The sequence below is a fragment of the Eublepharis macularius genome, chromosome 9, assembly GCF_028583425.1.
Source record: "Eublepharis macularius isolate TG4126 chromosome 9, MPM_Emac_v1.0, whole genome shotgun sequence".
Taxonomy (NCBI): domain Eukaryota; kingdom Metazoa; phylum Chordata; class Lepidosauria; order Squamata; family Eublepharidae; genus Eublepharis; species Eublepharis macularius.
In genome coordinates, this window is record NC_072798.1 from 28,410,699 (window position 1) to 28,434,641 (window position 23,943).

General features: G+C 42.6%; 1 protein-coding gene across 1 annotated transcript in view; it reads right to left on the bottom strand.

The window, feature by feature from the left end:
• The window catches only part of KIAA1549 (KIAA1549 ortholog), a 128,038-nt gene extending 108,141 nt beyond the window's left edge, over window positions 1-19,897 (bottom strand). The window contains exon 1 of the mRNA XM_054987821.1: window positions 19,720-19,897. Within this exon, the coding sequence (XP_054843796.1) occupies window positions 19,720-19,897 (178 nt within the window). The remainder of the gene's footprint in view (window positions 1-19,719) is intronic.
• Between the last annotated feature and the right edge of the window lie 4,046 nt (window positions 19,898-23,943).

A 23,943-nucleotide genomic window follows, 5' to 3' on the forward strand; every position in this document is an offset into this window, starting at 1 on the left:
CAGTAGAGTGCAGATGTTGTATATTATTTTCATTCTTAGGACTATTCTCTATATTGTTTTAAAGCCAATTTTGGAAGCCGCCTCAAGGCCCTTTAAGCCTAACAAGTGCATGGTAAAAGATCTGCTAAATAAATACACACTGATTATATAAACATGTTGGCTCAATCAAATCATCCAGAGAAGCATAAAGCCTTGTTCTGAATCACTCAAAAAGGAAAACTGCCTTTCCTCATAAAACTTCCATAAAAACCAAAGTCCATCTGCTTGAGATTTTACTCTATACAACAGGAAATTGGCTTAACTGACATGTTCTATTAAAGGAATCGCACAAAGCCCAGTTTCTGAATTTCTCCTTTGTTTTTTTTTTAAAAAACTCCATAAATATCCCAAATGAAAACCCCTTAAGTATCAACACACACAATGCAGTCTAAAAATAACAGATCTCAGCAGACGACTTGTTTAAAGGCAACATTACATCAAACCCCAAGTTGCTTTTTTTTACAATGCAAAATTAATTCTTAAATCGGCTTTTTAAAAACATGACTGTAAGGCACCTTCAAATGCCCCAAGAACCTGTCTCCTTTCCCACTGCTGTCCCCTTTCACACCAAGGCAACTATTTTCTGATAAGTCAAAGTTTCCAAAAGGGCTCCTTTTCACCACATAATTATTAACACATATTGTTGGTTCAGAATCACACTTTCCTTATTACTATCACACTCTTCCAACTGTTCAGAGGCCTCAGAGTTACCTACCTTACCATTAAATGAAACACTGATATCGCTGCTAATTAATGAGGTTATAACTCTTTATTCATGAAATGCAAAAATTGTTTACTCAGATAACACTACCTTGGAGAGATGTCATCTCTTTTGTTGTTAATTAACACCTGTCAGTGGTCACTCCAGAATATAAGGCCAACAAGAGCTCTTAGGTACCTGGCACTAAAAAACCAATCCAATTTAAATTAATAAATTACACAGCTTTAAGCACATTGAACTACTAATATTTTGGCTTTTTGCTTTTAACAAGTTGACTTGTGATAGCTTCCCCCCTCTCTGTTCACCCTTATGCCTCTTCATCATAAAATTTCTGGCTCCATGCCCAACTGGAAGACAGCACTAACACAACATAATAGCACATTTTAAGGCTTAAGCATCAAAACACCATCATGAACCATATTCTGCATTTGCAGAAGACACCAAAAATCACAAAGGGCAGACCCATGTGAAGTTCATTACAGCAGTTTTATTAGTAAGTTATTACTTACTTATAGCACTGGGCGACTTTTCATTTTTCCACTTGTGTGTCTTATGTGATGTTGAGGAGGCTTTGTCTCGTTAGAGGCTTATACCCTCATTACACCTTTGGTTTCAGAATATTTTAGTTGGGTCTGAAACAGCATTGCGTCTCATTTAAAGAAACGCATCGTTATCATTGGGCAAACCAGATGCACAAAACATTTTTTGAAAAGAGAATAGAAATATTTATAAAATATTTACAAAATAAACCCGTCTGACGAGGAGGGTGGTCTAGAAATGTAATAATAAATTAATAAATAAAACGGACACAAGACTGAATGACAAGTCAGAGGATCCTTCTGGTAGGTTTCTTTTGACTATATTAAGCACAGAACGCTGGCTTGGTGGCCCCACAGATTTAGTTTGCTATGGAATACAATGCACATCTTATATACACAATTCAATGTTTTTGACTAGGCCCCCAAAATGAGTAAAGAACAGGAAATGAAACCAATTTTTTAAAAAATAAACCACTATATCTAATTGTGAAGGACTAGACAAACAGAATATCAAGGAACCTGTCTGGACATTCAACATAAGGCCTCAGAGCTGGCCATGATGAGGACGCCACAGCAGCAAATGCAGCGGGAGACGATGAGGCAGATGGGTAAAGATGGCAGCAAAGGGTGGGAGGCCAAGGGGGGGGGAATCAAATTCCATCCCATCACATGAATCCTCACAAGCCTCCCTTGTAAGTGAGTGAGTGAGTGTGTGTGTGTGTATGTGAGCCTCAAGAGATGGTTTTAAAAATTATATTTTAACTTAATTTGTCTTGCAAATTTTATTCCCGATTTAGTGCCATAGAACCCACATAGGCAGAGGTTACATGTTATATATACTCTTATCAAAACTAAGTTTGAACATCTTCTAGAGTAAGTATTTCTAATGCTTAGACACTCAAACTCAGAATTGATATATTTGGGGAGGAAAGTATCCCACACAAATAATTTTTAAAAAAAACACTCAAGAATGCTTCTTGGGCAGCTTTACAGACCTAAAAGTACATTTATGAAATAAACATTAAAGGATTCTTAGAGATCATATAGGAATGGTGTAGAAAACTGTTCATGCAATTAAATGTATTTTTTATTCAACCACCTACCCAAAACTCCAGAGGAGCTTTGCCATTCACCAACAAAACAAGCAACCAACAAAGTGGTCTCTGAAGAAAATGAATCCTTTTCTTGTTAAAGAAAACAGCTATGCTTAATCTTTAAGTGATCAACAGCCACAGAAGTGTCCCAAGTTAACGTTTCATGATCAAATGTATTTTATTCTGTTGATGAACTGCAAAGAGATTATCCCCCAAGCAAAACTCCTGCAAGATATATCCATACATGCAAGAACTTATATGTGATTTGAAGCCTGTCAGCAATCCACAGCCTTACATTTAAAAATGTAGCAGCTTAATATTAATCAGAAAAGTGAGCAACACCAAAGAGTGTGACAGGTTGCTATGACAGGTGCCCTGAAGGTACTGGCATCCTAGATACAAGACTAGCTGCATGTGAAAATTAACCCAAGGGTTCAGAAACACTAGGGAACTTCTCAAAAGAAGAGCACTTGATAAGCAGCGATGCTGAGAGCTTGTTAATTCCAGGAGCCAATAATGTTGTGACACAGGATTCAAAAGTAGAAAGAGGCTACAGGGAGCAAGATCAAGCCTGTGTCTTCTGAGGAAAAAAGGACCACCCAACCAAGCTCTAGAGCCAACTTACAGGACAGCCCCTGGCTCTCCAGTCTATTCAATAAACTCCTTGCCAGTGGAAAGAAAACTGTATTGTCCTCTTAAAGCGATGAGGAGCAGAACATGAGCTCCCTTCTTTCTTTCACTTCTCATCTTCCTGGTTTTAACCATGGTTTAGATTTACCCATGGAAGGCCACTGACTAAGGTTAATGCTAACGAAATCTGGAACCAGGATTTGAAGTGGGTATACAGATTCTGTTTAAGGAAGAACTTCAGCGGCATTAGTGCAAGCATAGATGCAGACACTAAACCATGGATTTTGTCTGACTGCAGAAAGAGGACTTTAAGCTGAAGAGGAGTGAGAGCATCCAAATCCACTCTCAGTCCCTTAAATGTGATTCAGAGACTCAGCAGTGCTCTGTTTGTACATAGTTGAGGGACTGTCTAATTGCTCTACCATGTGGACAGTGCTTCTCATCTCTTTACAAGCTGAAGACCATGTAAAGGAGCAATCAGGGAATTCCATGTCTATGCCATCACTTGCACTGTGGGAGCAAATGAAGCAGCCCTGAGTAGTTTCAGCGGTTATGAGAGCTGTGAAAAATCACTCAATAAAGCAGCAGAAGGAGAATAAAAGCTAGAGTGTTATATAAGAACACAGCAAACTTCTTTTTCCTATAGTGCATGGTTTTGCTGCAAACCAATATTGCTTGCATGCATGGAAAGAAGGAAAAAACATTCTTCCCTTCAAGTGATTTTTGCATCCTCATTAATGCACTTATATTGCACCCTAATTTCTGTGCTACTATAATACTACCCAATATTTATAATTTTATAGTTTTTGTTGCAACTTTACTCTGGACTTTTTCTCTGGACCCTGAATTAAGAAAGCACTTTGCATTCCTCATTCAGACTTCAATAAAATGCTAAGATTTTTTGTACAGGCATATAGACATGAGGCACCCCCCCAAACCCTGCAAGATGGCAAAACATGCTGCAAGATACTAGTAGAGCGTAGGAACAATTGTTGGGGGTAGAGAACTACCACAGTTCAGCACCGCAGTGCCAAAAATTATTCTACAGGAAGTGATGATACTTCTTAGTGCTGTCACTGCAACTTCCAAGACTAGTATGATGGTAAAGAAAATATTATCTGAACTATGTCTAATAAAAATTCCACTCTTTTGCCAAGTGGAAAAAGTGCCTGTCTCAGCAATAAAAAACCTGCTTAATATTGGGTTGTGAAGCTAGACAACTCATTTAGTGTTAAGATCAACAAAAGCTTATGCATATCCATGGGGCCAGTTAACTTGGCTCATAATTTCCATGCAGTGGGGTGTCAAGATGATGAATGGGAACCTTCTTCAATAAGTTTCTTTTATTAAGTAATTTCCATGGAGGGTGTCGGGATGTTTTCATTAGCCAAGGAAAAATGGGAGGCCAACATGGCCCTATTTGAATTAATTTAGCATCAGCCAGGAAGAATTTTCCTTGCTGCTCTGGCTACAAAAGAGACTAGCAGGTAATTTTTAAAATAAAAAGTCAGTGTCTGCCATCCAAGTTTTTTGTAATCCAATAACTTATTTAGCACTCATTTCATATATTTAAAAAGAAAAATCTTTGAAGTCCTGAAAGGAAAACTATGAAGCGTTCCACAGACATTTCCATTCTAGAAATGTACATATTTAAAAACAATACCTAGTTAATAGGTAGTGCTACTTTCCCTCTTCATATGCCAATTGCTAATGTGAGCAAAGAGTGTGCTTCAAATGCTAGAAAAGTATTTGGAGTATGCACTTGACTGATAGTTCTACGAAAAAGCCCTAGAAGCTGGCATTCCAATACACTTTCTAGCTGAAATTCTGGAATTTAAAACAAATAATGCACTGAAAAATATGAAATTATATATACAAAAAAATCAAGATTGTGCAACATTATTTTAACAATATGAGCCATTGGACACAATGAAGAATTGATTCAGAAGCAGCGTTCACGCTGCTATTATCTCAACCAAAACCAAGCATACTCTATATGTGATCAAATGTTAGAGAGAAAGAAATGATACTATTAGTTAAAAGATGTTTATACTACTTTAAATTACATAATTCAAGCATATGCTTGAATTCTCTGGTCTTGTCAGTTGCTTAAACATTCATTAAAGCCAACAAAGTGATTATTGCTACCTAAGGGCAGATTTTCATCCACCCCTTAAACTCAGATCTGTTCAGTCTATTTTCTGCAAAGGTACTGACTGTGTCCCGTTTCAGGCATAAACACTATGACACCAGTAAAAACTATAGTTGGAAAATAGCTCAAGGCATAATGTCTTCACATGCCAACAGGAGAGCACAGGAGACCACTGGGAAATGGTTGTGCAAGAGATGAACAAAAGGGATGACAGGCTGTACAGACAAATTAAAATATCCTCTGGTGAACTGCAACTTCTTTTGTCAACCCTTGCCATTTAAATTAACATAGGCTGTGGAGACAAAAGCAAGAACACTGTTCTCTGAAGGGTGGAAAACTCACAGATTTTTGGAAACATTTTAAAAGTTGCTCCATGAATAAATCAAAACCCTCAGTTACAGTTCAACACAGAAAGACAAGACTTTCTAATGCGTCAAGAGATTAAACCCCAACCATATTACACGGAAACATTTATTTAGGGTACATGTTCGATGACTTCAAGGGTGGAGTCTCAAATTATAGTGAACTGCTTTTAGCAGTGACAATTTCACATAATTGTTTTCCAGTAAAATCTCTCAGACCATTGTGACCTGGGAACAAACTGAAGATTAGATCAAACAGTAAAGGTGTCTAACATACCACCTGTCACATTGTTCATGGATAACTTCATTTTGGTCTCCCCAACCAATTTTAACAGGATTCTAGATGCTGTGAATGCCACCACATGGCTTCAGATGGCTACTCTTCACAGTTGATGAACATGTGGGTGGAAAACGGGGAGCTCATTGGTAAAAAGGAATTTTCCCCCAATGGATGGAGCTTTTCCAAATCCATAAAGAAGGTTGTCTTGCCTCTACTTCCAAAAAAGCCATCTTTAGAGGAAGGACTTCTGGCCAACTACAGACCTGCTTCAAATCTGCCTTTCACAGGTGTGGTGGCAGATCATTTCCAGAGATGACAACTGCCCTTGATCCTTTTCAATCTGGCTTCCAGACTGGCTACAACACAGAGATGGCTTTCATTGTTCTGATACATGATCTCAGATGGTAAACCAAGGGTAATTTATTTATAAGCTCTTCTCCCTGGAGGAACCCAAAGTGGCTTACAATATAATACATACCATATAAAAAAACAATAAACAAGGAAACAGTTAGGACCTGCCCATGACATAGTTGTTGGACTCATTGACTGGCTTGTTCAAAGAAACAGGTGGCAAGCTACAAGATGAGAGTCCTTTGGCTCCTTCTCATCAGTTCATGCCTCTGGCCCTACCCAAGATTTTTAGGGAAGAAAACAGGAAAAGAACAACCAATCCTCAGCAAAGATGTTAAACAACTGGTACCTTCTGCTCCTTCCCTCCCCTACTTCCCACTTGATAATGTTGGATCCATCAACAACTTTCAAAGAGTAGATCATCAACTTCCACTGAGGTGCTTAGAGTACACAGTAGGTGTAAGGGGAAAAGTGCTTCAGTAGTTTTGCCCCTTTCTACTGGACAGAGTTCAGAAAATTGTTATTGTAGATGCTGCGTTAGCAACACTGGAGCTTTCATGTAGAGTTCCAAAGAGATCAGTGTTATCACATACATTGTTCAATATTTATGTAAGACAATTACTGAGATCCTCTGTAGCTTTGGAATGGGTTGTCATCAATGTGCTAATGATACCCAGTGAAACGTCTCTTTAAATAAGCCCCAAGAAGAGGCCATCTCTGTGTTAAGGTGGCTTCTATAAACCTGGCTGCATACAAGTGGTTGTGGGAGAAACATGGCAGAGGTGATGCTGGTTAGAAAGGTGGATACCCTTTCAGGAACGGCCTTCCACTCTCCTTTAGAATTCCGTCTTCCGGCATTTCAACCAGAAATATTTTACGTCGCTATTCACAGACTGATATTGTGGGGTTGGAAGGAGGATATTTTAACTAGTCTTGAGGTAGTCCAGAATCAATTCCTGAGGCGGATTTTGGCTTTACCCAAAGGCGCTCCTGCTGCCCTGATGAGAGCTGAAACAGGACTCCCCTCCCTTAGGGCGCGGGTACACCTTGCAGTTTTAAAGTACTGGATCAAGTCTTCCAGCTCTGATTCCCTAAGCTGCCAATCAGCAAATTTATTACTATCTAAAGACCCCACACGCCCTGGCTTCCTTTCCACTATCTGCCAAAGGTACACCATCCCTGACGACCTTTTAGGGGTCTCAGCCAATAACCTCCCAATTAGGGAGTGGATTTACAAGTCAGATGCAGTGATGGACCGGCTATCAATATTAAAATCCAAGGCAGCTCCTTGGTATAAATTAATTACATTTGATCATTTAAGATCCACTTACCTAGCCAGCATTTCTCATTATAATCTTTCACCGCTCTGCATTTTCAGACGATGCAATCAGCTCTTCTGGCAGGGCGTTATTCTCACATCCCTATGGAACACCGCAGCTGCATTTGTGGGTCATCTACAGTGGAGAACCTTCCCTACTACCTACTTCACTGCCCATTGTATAGTGTGCCCAGAGCTAAATTCTTGGCCAGAATTCTACCAGTCACAAACTCATATTCCGAAACCGAGAAGATTGTGTTCTCGTTAGCTGACACAGATAATCATGTGTCTTACAGAGTCTCTCAGTTTGCACTTGCAGCCAAGAAGATAAGATCTAAGGTGGCACTGAATGAGGCTGTTTCGTGACTCTTGGGATAGTTTGGTATACTATACTGTTTTAATTAATATTAATAACTTTTTAAAATCATGATATTGGGAGATAACTGTTTACTAGATGATGTGATGTTTGGAAAATTTGTGATGGCCTAAGGCTATAGACAATAAACTGAACTGAGACTACTGAACATGTGTTTGGCCAAATTAACATTACACCATATACTCTTTCCCAAGGGGGCCTGTTTGGGATTGGGGAAACTAGGTAGGAGACTGGACCCTGACAGCCACAATTGCTTCCCCATAGGGTAGGTAAGACTGGGAGAAATCCAAAGGCTCCAACTTTTGAGGACCTGTTCCACTGCTCTTTCAACAAAGATGCAGAGGGAGGGGAGGGGAGAACAGTTTCCAAGTTGCTTAAAGGGAAAGCACTGTGGTAAACATTGAGGGTCCAGGCAAACTTGTCCTCTGAGAATTAGGAGATAATAAACATTTCCTTCACCAGAAAGATGTACATTGCTGTGTCCCAAACCAGGAAGCTACACATGATACCCTAAAAAGATTGATCCATTTCACATGTGCGCACTTTTCTTTCCCCTCAAGAAATGAAGCAGTTTTGAATCTGCATCATTTCGCACCTGGAAGAACTGGTGCACCATCTTTATTCTTGGTTTCTAAGATTTCCCTAAGGCTCTGAGTTTGGCAACTGTTAGTTTATTGCATAGCAGGCGGCAGTTGCAGAGCTTCAAGAAGAGAAGAACATTAAAATATTGTAATAAAACACCTCATATGATAAACAGAGTAAGTCATGGTAACATGACATTTCAGGTTTTGCAGGGCAAAGCAAAGGATGCCTGCCTCTGTGAATTCATATCAAGAGGCCTGAAATGTAGGATGCTGAACTCCAGAATATGGTGTATATCTTGCATCCTTTAATCTGCTGCTGTGGCACACAACAGCCACTAAATTAAGGAGAAATTTCACTCAGGGGGCACACTATATACATAATGTACGTGATGCAACATTCATCTTGACAGCTGAGGGAAATGTGCACATGATACCAGAATCCTGTTTGTATACAGTTTATTTTAGACACAGCCTGCACTGCAGGAGATGACTTACAGAAATCTTTTATGGCTAGTTTGCTTTTATTCAAAAAATATTTCACAGATGGTTCCAAGTCCCATGTCACATTTTATGACCAAGGCAAAAGCACTCCCCACATAGTCAGCTGGGTCTGTGGATTAAGTTCTCCCATTTAGAAGAGGAGATGATTTCAAAGCAGCATTTCCCCTATATCACGTTAGAGCTTAAGACAAAAGACATTGCCCAAATTTGTAAGAATCTATAAACCCAAAATTATATAATTTTTTTCTTTAAAAAATCAAACTGATAATTACCAATATATCCAGGGCCATTTCCACACATGTTGAGTAATGCTCTTTCAATGCACTTTAGCAATGCTTTGGAAGTGGATTTTTTGTTCCACACATGGAAAAGCAGTTCCAAATGTTCACTGAAGAGTATTGAAAGTGGATTATCCAACGTGTGTGGAAGCAGCCCAGATTAGAGAATTTTGTTTTAAAAGCTTGAATAGATCAGACGATGGACATGCAGAAAAGGGGAACACAACACAGATGTTCTAAGTCCGCATTTTTTTCTGGTCAGTTCGTTTTATGCTGTTTATACACCTTAGCATTATTATTATTGGCTTGTGTGGTTTTTATTGCTTTAGTGGTGATCCGCTAAAATCTATACAAATTATCTAAATAAGTACAGGACCTGTGCATCAGAAGGCAAGAGCAGCCATGCTGACGCAGATCAACAGACCATCTATTCTAGCATCCTGCTTCACCCAGTAGCCAAGCAGACGCTCTCCAGAAGGACTACAAACATGTTGTGGAAACCAAAGCCTCCCTTCATTATTGTCACCCAACACTGGTATTCAGAGGCTGTTTTTGAACGTGGAGGTTTCATTTATAGATTATGCCTAATATTTTCTTTATTTATTAAATCATTTTAACCCTTCTTCTCCCTTGTGGTTCAAAGCAGCTTACATAGCGGAGAAACCATCTCCATGAATCAATGGGAAGATTTATGGATCAAAGATATCAAATTTACAGATTGTCAATTGTTAAACAGAACTGGTACAAAATTTTCTTTAGATGGTATACCACCCCCAAAGATACTGCGAGAATTAATAAGGACTATAGTGGATAGTGTTGGAAATGTCAATGTACGGTTGCAACATTTTATCACATGTGGTGGACATGTAAGGAAGCACAAAGATATTGAATAAAAATACATGAAAAGATGCAGAAGATTCTCAAGCTCACGTTTGAGCTGAACCCATGCCTGAGTGGACAGACAAGATGTCTGAATATGCACCAATGGCTAAATTAATTTCCTATGTGCACAACAGACTAATATTTTTAATTCTGGAAAAAATGGAAAGACTTCTGCTTGTATAAGTTTCTATGCACTTTCTATTGTTATTCATATATTTTCCTTTAAATAAAATCTTTACTTATTAAAAAAGTAGCTTACAATAGTAGATTAAAAACATTCACAGTTAAAATCAAAACAACCCCCCAAACCCCTCCCTCTCCCCTTAACAGATGCCTGCCAATCAAGTCCCCTCAAAAGGTCTGGCAAACAGAGAGGCCTTGCAGCACCTCCTAAAGATCTCCAGGGAGGGAGCTCTTCTCACCTCCACAGGGAAGCCATTCCACAGAGCAGGAGCCACAATAGAAAAGGCCCAAGCTCTGGTCAATGCTAGACAGCACCCTTAAGAGATGGGATTGCCAGCAGATGGCTGCCTTAAGACCACAGCTGGTACAGAGACATATGGAAGGAGATGGGCCTTCAACGATGTGGCTCCCAGCTCATTAAGGGTTTTAAAGGTCATAACCAGCACCTTGAATTGAGCTTAGAAACAGGCAGCCAATGTTTTAAAATGGGCAACGTTATGTTCCCAGCAGCTAGCCCCTGAAAAAAGTCAGGCTGCCACATTCTGGACCAGTTGCAGAGACCAGGTTGTTTGCAAGGGCAGTTCCCCATATAGCATATGGCTGTAATCCAAGCAAGAAGATACAGAAGTATAGATCAGCATGACCAGATTGTCTGAGTCTATAATGAGTCTAAGTTGTCAGTAATCCAGGTGCAGCTGGTGGAAGGGATCCTGGCCACCGTGCCACCTGCTTTTCAAAGAGCAAGGCAGGGTCCACGAGGACCCGCAAGCTCTTAACTTGTTCTAAAAAAGCCCAACTTCACTCTGTTTTATGCTCCATGAGTACGTCCATTCCCCTTTTAAAACCAAGTTAACTACTGACTCTCACAGCATCCTGCAGCAGTGAACTCCATATGTCACTCTGAATGAAGAAGGACTTCCTTTGCCTGTCCTGAATTTACTGTCCATCAGCTTTACTGGGTCTCTGTAGCTCGATACAGATGACACTGCTGCACACTGACTGCCTACATGGGGAGAGAAAGCAGACCATGAGCACACCATCTCTACCCCCTTCCTCTCCATGATTGCCTGGTCTACAATGAGATTATATGGGGGGAAAGGCCAAGTGTACACCCCCTATTTGCCATTAGCGATGCTGATTTTGGAACACTGCTGATCTTGGGGAGGTAGTGTGTATGCAGGCACTTCCTCCGTACTGTCACACTCTGCCATAGTGCAGAGGCAGCATGCTCACGTCTGCTCTCCATCTCTGCATAGTGAGTCCACGCACAGGGGAATTGTCTATACTGGGATCTTATAATTATGGAAGAGGCAGAAAAAGTTCTTTCTGCCCACTTCTGAGCTGGTGAGAATGAGTCTTCCATTCCAACAACAGGATGTGTGCATGTAAACAGATGTGGAAGAAACTGTCACATTTGTATACTCGATGTAAGGTTACATTGAACCTCAGCTTCATGCTGCTTACTGCCACTATTCCTATTCAGCTCCACAAAAGAGAGAAAATAGCTATTATTCTATGGCAGTTTCACCGTGCAATATGCATTACAGTCTGCTGGTGATTCAGCAAATGAAAAAGGACTCTCTTCTTAGCAGCAACAGAGACAAGGAAATAGACCCACACCCACTCAAGGAAAAGCACCTCCTAGAAGCAGCAACGGGGGTCAACTGAGCATTAAGAATGGGGTCTCCTAAGCTTACTGACCCTCAGAAAAAACTGTGCAAGGTAGACCAGTGTGATATCCTCATTTTTACAGTCATTAATGCATAACAGGGGTAAGTTGTTCACTGATTCCACATCCAAATAGGTTTTCCAAGAGTCCAATATTCTAGGCACCACACTACAACAGCTGCTACAATCCATGCAAATGAAAACCTGCTTCTGGCAACATAAAATTACCATCCCTACACAATCCGAACAAGAGCGACAGAGTCATGTGTTCAGGGGACAGATTTTCAACGTGAAATGTCCTGCTGTCAGAAAAGAGATTGCAAGTTTTTAGCTCGCTCCACATTATCGACCCACAAGCAAGATGGCCAGCCATAATTTGAAAGCCCAAACTAAAATATAAACCTCCCATGAGCCACCTTATCAGCCTACAGCCAACTGTCACATATAAATCTCGGTTTTGTAGGCTGTGGCAGGGATGCTTTTTGTGTGTGCGCATGAATGTCAAGCGGAAAAATTATGCACTCTCTTTTCTTTTTTTTACACACTGTGAAGAATGCAAGATGACATTAAGAAATGAAAGGATCATAGCTGCTGATTTCTTTCTTTCTTCTAATGAAAGTGACCCATAAACAACACACTTTGTGAAAGTCAGGAAGCTAAGACACTCCAACCATCAATAAACCTGCCAGTTTCCACAGAGCACCAGGTAGTTTGAAATACTCAGAATGGAAGTCATACTTTTAAAGATGATACAAGAACTGTTCCAAACTTTCAGCATTGTTTTCCCCTTTGCATCTTCTGCCAAACCAAGTTTTGCCTGGAGCTTATATCCATACTCTATAAATAATTTCTTTATTATTTACGTCATTTGTACCCTGCCTTTGTCCCCTAAGTGGCTTACATTTTTTTCCGCTCCTTCATTTCATCTGCACAACAACCCTGTGAGTTAACAGTAGAAAAGAACAAGAGTCCAGTAGCACCTATAAGACTAACAAAATTTGTCGTAGGGTATGAGCTTTTGTGAGTCACAGCTCACTTCTTCAGACTCACAAAAGCTCATACCCTACCACAAATTTTGTTAGTTTTATAGGTGCTACTGGACTCTTGGTCTTTTTTACTGCTACAGACAGACTAACATGGCTACCCATCTTGATCTATCACCTGTTAGGTAGGTTTGGCTAAGTGTGTGTGACTGACCCAAGGTCACCCAGTAAGTTTTTATGGCAGAGTGGAGATTCAAATTTTAGGATCCCAGTTTTAGCCTGAAACATCTGACCTGAGGTTATAAAATGGATGTGCATTAAAAATAAGTGTCACTTAGTACTCCCTTAATTCAAGATGATCTATCACAAACTGCTCTCATAATTGAGCTTCCAAATGCCAGGTGGGGGGACAACTTTTGTAGCCTATGCTGTTTTCACAGTGGGAGATTTGCAATAGCACTTCACAACACAGGCCAACCCTTCTTTAAATGGCACTGAAGGCAGCAGTAATTATAGGTATGAAGACATGCAAAGAAAATGACCCCGCACTTTAAACTATCATGATTTCTCTACCCAGAAAAGTTTTTTTGCTCATCAGTAAATTAAGAGCACTATATAGTGCTCTATTTCAACAGGGGTGAAAGAGCAGAAAAAGACCTCGGCACACACATACCCCTGCCAAAAGAATAGGCCTCGGAAGCCATTAATATGAATGATTCCCCATGCATGCCCCCCCCAAATCAACTCATGAATAGCTGGACCCAAAGGGTTCCTTTTGCATGCAGAAGGTATCTTCCACTTCCCAGTGATATGGGTTTTCTGGAAAAATTTCCAATTCAAATTTAAATGACTATTTTAACTATCATTAGCAAAATTTAACTTATGTTGGCAAAATTAGGCAAATATACCATGTACAAGAACTGGAGGTTTTGTCCATGCTTCATATCCCTCATTTAGCCTATCTAACATAATTTGCAGTGCAATAGCTTGACAACTAGAGATAGAGCATATGTAGAGCAGAATTTTTTTTCAAGGAAAGCTATAGCATCAGAAATTTTTCTATTTTGGAAACATTTCCGCCTCATATCACTGCTTCCTGCTGGAACATTTCGTATGAAAACTGAATTTAAATCCAAACGTTCTTCCATTTGTTCATCCTCTTGTGCTACCAGAAGCAAGAAAAATGTTACACAACTTATTGCACTGTGTGAGTTGTGGAACAAGAATTCACAGGGCAATACCAGCAGCCACTTTCCTTCTGCTTACTGCTCTCTGGATCCAGCCTAAGTGTTTCATATGAACAAACTTAATTACAGCACAACAGGGAGAAATTTAGCACCATGCAAGGCAAGGTTTCCAGATGACAATTTTGTAACTATTCTTCAGCATGTGGTTCTCCAAAATTAACAGCCTTGCTTGGGGTGCGATCATACAAGAAGGGAATCCCTTAGTACTACTGATATTCTAATTGTTCTCTGGTTTTAAAAAAATTGAATTGAAAAAAAATGCATTAAATTGTAAATATTTACTTACTGGAGGGCCCAGTCCTGGATAGCCCAGGTGAGCTTGATCTTATCAGATCTCAGAAGGTAAGCAGGGTCAGCCTTGGTTAGTAATTGGATGGGAGACCTCCAAGGAAGACCAGGGCTGAAGAGGCAGGCAATGGCAAGCCACCTCTGTTAATCTCTTGCCATGAAAACTCTGCCAGGGGTCACCATAAGTCAGCTATGACTTGAAGGCACTCTCCACCACCACTTACTGGAGGAGAGGAAACACAATCATTAGGCTAGTCAGAACTTATTTAGATATTTATACCCTGTTCTTCTCCCTCATGCTTACAGCATCACTCTCCCTTCCTTTTTATCCTCACAACAATCTTGTAAGATATGTTAGGCTGGATGACCTTTGATCAAAGGTCATCCAGCGAGCCTCCATGAGAGACTGAGGATTCCATACCAGGACTTCCAGATCCTAGCCCAACATTCTAACTGCTATACCAAATCCATTCCTAATGATCTATAAAGAGGATTGGAAGTGCATTATCCAACGTGTGCGGAAAGACTGCATGCTGGAAATGTGTTGTATGCTCTGGTAATAGCTGGGTTGTGGGTTTTTTTAAAAAAAACAGATTTAAAAATAGTTTTATTAAAAATCAATTCTATTAACAGTTCTTAGAAAACAACCCAGTCTGAAATTATCTCTCAATGTAATAAGCGTGAATATTAAAGCCTATATTCTCAATCTCTTAAAACTTTATCCACTATTTGTAATGTTGCAAACATACATATCAAGTAAAGCCTACTTCTCTACATAAGTATCTGTGGTGGTAACAGATTTCTTCATCACCTGGAGAAATATTGATGAACCAATATGTTAGGAAAAGATAGGACTTTGCTGTTTTGCAAATTAAACAATGAAACAATCAAGTCCTTTAGAGAAATTTGTCAGTTTCCACCACATGCTATGAAACAATGTAGCTCAAGCCAAACACATTTTGGAAACAAGGCATGAATTATTATAATGTCATAACAGAAATACAGAACAGGATAGCTTTCTAAATGACACTGTTCTGAACCAGCTAATATACAGCCAACCTTACCCTGCTGCCAAGTTTATAATTGCCCAACAGAGGAACCGAAGCCCACTTACATAGCACAAATAAAAGACCAAAACAAAAGAGAGAAAACCAAGAATCTTTCTCTCAGAGAAAGACAACATACAGACATTTATGCATTTCTTAGCAATGTATACAACACTCAAGCACCTTTTTTATAAGCAAAATTTCACTAAACAACTGATAAGCAGGCAAAATAGAGCCAAGCAGAATAACACGAGTATATATGCAACATGACAACAGTATAGGATCACAAAAACTATAGTCTATCTTTAACCTCAAGATTTCAGTCTAAATTTTGAAAACCCAGATTAAGGAACAGAGAAACATCAAATGTACTGTGTAATGCTACCACTATCTTCATGACTGGGGCAGGGGGAATGTGTTTCTGATGTCTAGCCAGTCCTATTGTCCACAAAGCACCTGCTCTTGGGTAGGACTGATCCACCATCTGCCACCACTGCAGAAAGGGAGAAAAGGGCATCAAATGCAGCAGCATATGTCCTGGACCAGGAACAATGTTTATGCAGAAATCACTTTTGACTGGATAAAGAACTAGAAAGTATAGGAGACAGGTGTTCTCCGAAGAAGTCTGAGGTATAAGGAATAATCAGGAAGTGAAGGTTGAACAGGAGAGAGAGAAGAAGCTGCAAAGCATCTGGAAAATAAGGATGGCATAATTGTACGAGTACCAAAGAAGCACAGGGCTGGGCTTGCTTTCTGGCAACGTTTGAAGGGCATTTACCCAAGAACCCCCCCCCCCAACACACACACCAGACATCTGTTTGGTTTATGAACTGTGTGTACAACTTTTATGAATGAGGACTACAAGACACAGTATTCTGTGCTATCTTCTATCTCACCTTACAGTGGTATTACATCTCTCTTTCCCCAACCCATTCCACTGCAGTAAACCTTTGAAACCCAGTGTTAGTAGGTACCATCAGGAGAAGGCTTAGACCTCTATGCCCTGTTCATTGGCCCTCCAGGGCAACTAACAGGCCACTGTGAAACAGGATGCTGAATGGACAAGTCTGATCCAGTGGGGCTTATGTACTGCAACCACTGGGAAAAGATGCTACTCAGAGCAAACGACAGCCCCCAAATAGTATATGAGGGGCTTGGAGAGCTAACTCCTTATGAACAAAATTAGGATTGAACAAGAGGGTACCCCACAAAGACTATTTTGTCTTTCCCTTTCCTAAAAGCTGTGTAGCCTCTCCCCTTTTCCTGCTTCTTTTTTTCCTTCTCACTCACCAGCCACCCCACCTTTTTCTCCTCTCTTTTCTTACTCGCTCTCCTTCCCAACCCCGGCACCCTCTACCCAGGAAAATAACCCAGTTGAATGATGTCAGCTGCCAAGACAGACACAGTTGCATAGTGAGGAACCCCAAGTTCAGGGGGAGCACCTCGTTTCCCCCTGTACCCCCTTCTCCATACCATTTCCTCTCCCTCTCCTCCTGGCAACCTCCATTAACCTCAAGTTTTCCTGCTTCCTGCTGTCCTTCCCACTCATCCACCTTTTATATGCCACCCATCTTCACTTACTATATATATTACTTCATTTTTACCCGGACTTTCTCCACAACAGGGACCCAAAACAGTTTTCCTCATTCTACTCTCCTTTTCACAACAACTCTGTGAGGTGCTGAGAACGTATAACTAGCCCAAGTTCATTCAGTGAGCTTCCTTCCATAGAAGAGTGGTGATTTGAACCTAGTCACCTAGATCCTAGTCTGAAACTCTAACCACTACACAACACTGGGTTCCCTGAGGCAGCTGCTGTTGTTGAACAGTAGCAAGCAGTTGTACCTGACTGAGTCATGAAAGTTGCCTAGTGGTTGCTGCCAGGCCTGACCCTGATGAGTCCTCCCTCAAAGGCCAAAACAGCCCAGGAAAAGGACACACACCCCTCGCACTTTTTCCTGACAGAAAACAAGGCTAGAAATACTGTTGTCTAGCAACAGCCACCAAGAGCATTCATTTCTTAAAGCTACAGGTGCTGCTCCAATCATGGAGGAAAGGCTAATCTTTGTCTCTCTCAACCTGGGGATGTTTTTCAGGTTGGCAGAAAGATATGTCTTGTCTGTTCATGACTCCAGTCTCTGAATTTAAGTATCCTCAGATCTGGCCATGTTGAGAATTACATATATTGATCTCGGCGTGTAACACCATTGTGATTTTCAGACCAAAATAACAAAAAAAAAACATTCTAAAATTCCATTAAGTCCTATGATGTCAGGAAGACCTAGATATTGATTTTGGAATATTTATCAGGACTTTTCATCAGGTCACTAATTTAAGAGATGTTAGCATAAGCGCTATGCCACAATTAATGAACATTCCAAAAGCTATACTTCTGGCTTATGTCAAATATGAAATCTAGCTATGTTCGGACGTTGGATGATCCAATGATACTCCAGTGTTAAAACTTCTATCTGAAAACTGTAATTATGATACACCTATACATGACTGCACTGAATTTCTCAAATTTCACCTTGAGTCCAATCTATTTCATTGGCCAGCACTCATTCCACCATTATTTTACTAGTTTCCATGAATAATAAAGGCTTTTGTGGACACGCACGCGCGCGCACACACACACACACACACTTGACCACTTATACAAGAAAGGTAAGTGGAAGCTTTTGTTAATGGCTCCAAGGTGGCCTTATCTCCAGAGGCTTCAGATATTCTCCTGGACAGCCAAGAGAAACCAGCTTTATGGTGCACTGATTTATCGCCATCCTTTATCTCAGACTTTAACCAAAACATGTTATCAGCAGATGCTCTCTCAGAGGTCTACAGAGTCCAGGATGGCATTTTCCTATTCTTAGAACACACAGAGAGAAGAAATGGGTGGATGGATGGGTGCATATCGAACTGCCTAATACCAAATCAGATCTTTGATCCATTTAACTCAGAATTGTTTACTCCAACAGGCAGCACAGCAGTACTCTAGGATCTCCGGCAGAGAGGATTTCCCAACATCTGCCACTAGAAATCTTTTACCAAGGAGATGACAGTTATTGAAACTAGGACCTTCAGCATTCAATGCATGTTCTCTACCCACCAAACCACAGCCTTGCCCCCTTGGTTTCTTTCTACAAGCAGAAGCTTACATCAGGAATCTGTCTGTGACAGTTTAGCAACCGGATTACAACTTTATTGGCAACAGAAGTATAAACAAAGAACAAGAGAAAATATTTTTTGCTGTTTTAAAGTACTGAGAACACACAAACACCCAATGTATCAGAGCTATTGTTTGATGGCACAGCCCAGACCTATTATGGGGTGTTTATTTTTTTGGAAGAGGGCAGTGTTTAGTCTTACAGAGTTGTATACTGGATTCATTTCCTAATTTCAACACTTTGTGGTTCCATACAGAGCTCCAAATAAATATATCTGGAATCTTAGAAATGTTACTACAAGCTAACTTGGAGACATTTCCAAGTGCCAAAACACTGGGGGAGGGGATGCACACTCTCGGCCATTCTTCAGAAATATGCAACCCCCCAATGGACTCTGATGACATCAGAGAAGACCCCATACCCAAGCAAATTTCAAGGGGTAAAGTTGAAGCTCATTCCTAATGATTAAATTCCATTTCAAGAGGACCAGTAACTTGGGGGGCGGGTACAGTTCTTGATCAGCCCATAAATCAAATAAGTTTTTAATAAAAAATGGATCCCTCTCTTCCCCCAAAGTGTGCTGGTTTCCTCTTCCATCCTCAATTTTACCAGTAAAGAATCACTCCCTCTAGAGCACCACCAAAATAACACACACTCTTTAGAAGACATCGCAAGCATAAGACAGGCCCCCAAAATAACAGTGTCCAGGGATTCTACAGCCAATGTTATCGTTTTACTGTATACAGGCTACGTTCAAAACAATATTAAGGTATAAGAGAAGAGGCAGGGGAACACAATGAAAACCTAATTTCAGCATCGCCATACGAGACAGAGTTCGACCCCTAAAGAGCAATCAATTGCAGCATGGACTGGGAAAGTAAAGCACCAGGGGAGCTGGGCAGACAGCTCCAAGGGAAACCCTGCCATGCATCGGCCTTCGCAGTCCCAACAAAAGAAGACGGAAAGCAACAGCGGGGAAAGGAGGGGGGGAGTCCGGTGGCCCTAGCAATCTCTCCCTTCTCCGGTCTCTTACCTGCTCCTGGGGAAGCCAAGGAGGCCGGCAAGGCCAGCAGCAGAGGCAGCAGCACAGGGAGCCCCGTCCAAAGCACCAGGCGGCGGGCGACGCACCAAGGCGGCCCCGGGCAGCAGAGCACCAGCGTGACCAAGGCAACCACGAAGCGTGTCATCCCAGCCATGGCCAAGGCCGGCATCAAGTCATCCTCTCGGCCACCGCCGGCATCCCCCGGGCGAAAAGGCTGGGCGGGCTTCCCGCGTCCTCCGCGGAGCATTCAAGCCCGGCCGGCAGACAGGCAGGCATGGGGGGAGGGGGTCGGCAAGCCCTTCCCCGCCCGTCGCTCCGAGCCCAGGAGACCGCCGGCTGTGGCCGAGCCGGGCGGCGAGCCGAGGCAGCCCGGAGCTCCCGAGAGAGAGGCAGGGAAGGAGGCGCAAAGCGAAATGGCCAGGCGAGCCGCTGCTCAGGACCAAGCGACGCGGAGCGTCCTGAGGAGGAGACCCTCGCCTGGGCGAGCGTGGGAGGCTGCGGCGGCGGGGCACGGGGGAGGGGAGCGGAGCGCGTGAGGAGACGCGAGCGCGGAGCCCCGGCGGGGAGCGGGCAGAAGACGACACCCCTCCCTCAGCACCGCCACGCCAGGAGAAGGAGGGGCAGCTAGCGGGGCTGCTCCGGACGGCCCAGCCCGGCTCTTCACGTGGGAAGCTGGCTCTTCTGCCGCTGCTTCTAGGGCGCCTCCCTCGCCGCCAACCCACCCCTCGGCTGCCCGCCGGCGCTCCAGACCTAGGAGAAGAGGGGAGGGCCGAGCGCGGGGAGGAGAAGGAAGCCGCGCCGGCAGCCCCCTCCCCCCGCACCTGTGCTGGGAGGCGGCGGAGGCAGGCGAGCGCGCGCGCGCGCCCGGAAAGATGGATGGCTGGTAGCGCCCGGCCGGCTTCAAGGCGCAGGCCAGGGCGAGAGGAAGAGAAGGGGAGGGGGGAGCAGGAGAGACTTTTTCATTAAGAAAACAAACCGGGGGGAGGAGGGAGCGGGGCGGGGTCGGCCAGGAGGGCGGGGCGTCTTCGAGCGCGGGCTCCGCCTTCCCCCTCCCGCTTCTTCCCGCTGCAGTCCCTGCGCTGCGCCTGCTGAGTGGGCGGCCGCCTCAGAGCAGCGAGGGTTGCGGGGGCGTTTGGCCGCGGTTTGCAGCGCCAGGAGAAGGCGGGTGGCTGGGCGAGGGGGCGGCTGTGCTTTTCCCCGTACGCCTGCAGAAAGGAAGATGCTGAACGCGGGCGGGTTTCTCTCTCCCGCCGCCTGGCGCTGGAGAGGCGCGTTTCTCCGCCCCCTCCCACAGGAACAAAAGGCAGAGGTGCGAGCCTACCCCGCTTGCATTGAGTTTGAGGCCGTGTAATGTCCGGCGGCGGCTCACGTCATCTTTATGCTGAAGTGCTGCACTGAGGAGGATGCTCTTTTTACCTTTTCACCCGCTGCCTGTCGCGGAACCGAATATACGATAGCGATTGGACGATAAATGCCCTTTGCGTTATAACGATAAAGAGACATCCGCCACATGTGTGCATTTAGTGAAACTGATACGGTATTATGAAGTTCAAAGTGTGTTCATGTTGTTTAAGTTTCGGGTCAGTAGTAGTGTTGGTCTGCAGTAGAAAAGCATGATTTGGGTCTAGTAGCTCCTTCAGGGTAGGAGCCTTTGAAAGAAGAGGGAGCAGCGGTTCAGTTATCTTCTCTCACTACAGATGCTTTTTCTTCTTTTCACACCCCTGCTCTATCCAGCTAATTACAGCTTTATACCCTACACTTTTACTTTAAATAACTTTCCTACCAGGAGCCAAGGCCTTCTTATGTTACCTGCTTGCTCTGGTATTCAGATATTTGCTACCCCTGGGTATGCTGGTTCCCTTTAGTGTGGTATAGATCCAGTGTGGTGCAGTGGTTAGAAGGCTGAACTAGGATTGGGGAGACCCCAGTTCAAATCCCTACTGAGCCATGGAAGCTTGCTGGTGATGATGGGCAAGTCACATACACTCGTCCTAAACTACCTTGCAGGGCTGTTGTGTGGATAAAGTGGAGGAGAGGAGAATGATGTAAGCTGCCTTGGGTTCCCATTGAAGAGAAAGGTAGGGTATACGTGAATACTAAATTTAGTCTCTATGAATCTGTCTGATTCCCATTTAAAGCCATTTATACTTGTAGCTGTTGCTATGGGTGTGCATAATGAAATTCCCAAGCTGTACACATCACCAAAAAACTATTTTCAAACATAACTTCTATCCCGCCAGAATGGAGATGCTGGTTGGGGCTGCTTTGTAGTCACAGGAACTCCTCCCCCAAACATTTTGTGATATTTTTTGATTTTGAGAGCTTTTGACTGTACCACTCAAAGCAGTGCACAGGTGTTTTTCGGTTATCACATTGGGGTGTTTTTTTTTTACATTTTTTTGCCCCAGGCAACTGACTGTATTTATCCCTTCCAATGTAATAATAGAGCACAGAGCTGTCTCAGCCAATCACCAAAGCCCCAGGGAGGGCACTCAGAAAGCAACTTGTTTTTCTGTGATGTTTTTTTCTGGGCAACCTGTGACATTTATTCCTTCCAGTCAGAGAAACCAGCAGAGGAGCTGTGCCGGCCAATCACTGCAGCCTTAAGTGGGTATGGAAGGCAAGACAAACCTTGTTTTTCTCTTCTGAATTCCCAGGACGCCATCCACATTTCTCCCTTCCAGTCAGATCAATGAGCACAGAGCTATATCAGCCAATCATCTGGCGCAGAATGTCGAGCGTCAAATGTAATTGGATATTGCGCCTCATTACAAGAACCACACACAGAGGACACTACTAATTAATCATTTTATTGCCAGCCACTATCACAGTATTAGAAGAAGAAAAAAGTAAACATAAAGTAGGATTTCTTTTACAAATGTTGCTGGCTAGTGTGAGCCAGTGTTGCTACTCTGCTCTGCTCTCCTACTTGGGCACTATCCATTTGCTTGCAGTGTCTTGTCATAGGAGTCAGTGAAACAATGTCTGTACTACCATCACTCACCTAGTCCAGGGTCTGTGCTGGAAACTAGAGTGGTCGATGGTTCAGAGGAAGGGCTGTATTCTGTGCAATTTTGGTACCATTGAGTGCAAAAATAGCAGTCCCAGAGCCTCCAATTGGTCCTCCCCTTACCCATTGAATAGAATAGCCACAAAACCCATGAGCGTGAAAGAAAACGAATAAATTTCAAGCCCAACCCACCAGCGCCCCATTGAAAACCACCCACTCATGACAGACATTTCACTCAACAGCCACAGATTCAAAAACAATATTTTCAAAATGCTTACTCCTGGTCATTACTATGTCCCCTGGCAGTGTATCCCACAATGTAGTTGAATAAAGAAATACGTCCTTTTGCCCCTCCTGAATCTTCTGCCCATCAACTTCATTGGCTATCCCTGAGTTCTAGTAATTATGGGAAGGGGAGAAAAAGTTCTGCCTGCATATTGAGTTACCGTCCTAAGTTGGTTTCAGGTAGGCAGCAGTGTTGGTCTGGAGCAGAACAGCAGATCTGAGTCCAGTGGCACCTTATTGGTCTGAAGAAGGGAACTTTGACTCTCGAAAGCTCACACTCCAAAAATCTTGTTGGTCTCTAAGGTTCCACTGGACTCCAATCCTGCAATCCAAAATTGGACAAACTTTTAGCAGGGCTAATAGGATGGTATTGGCAGCATTTTCAACTATAAGAATGTTCAAAGTGGTGAAAACGAAATGTAAATTTCAGCTGTATTCCTAACAGAACTACACTACACTCAGATTTTAACATACATTAGTATCGCAGGACTATGACCTTGGCAGTGGAAGCAGGTATAACTTGCAAGTCTGGCCTTCTGTAAGATTCACTTGCCAGTTTTGTGGTTGCCATTAATTATTCTCATGATGTAAAAAAAACACAAGAAAAAGCCCCACATGAGGTATATGTTGCAGCTCTGTGACACTTCACACAGCAGATTGAGGATCATGCCTTTGAAGGCTTCCCAACAAAATACGCATACAACACTAGCATGACATAGAGAAGATTCTTGGAATAGAGTTTTTCCTGACATTCAAGTTTTGTAGAGATCATTTTATACAAGTGGGCATTCAAACATTCACCCCATCTGACATATGAATCAGTTCTGCTCAGCTATAGATCTCTTGACTGGGGCATCTGTTTCAACTGGCTAACAAGACCCCATCCTACTTTTTATTACATTTTTTAAAAACAAATATAA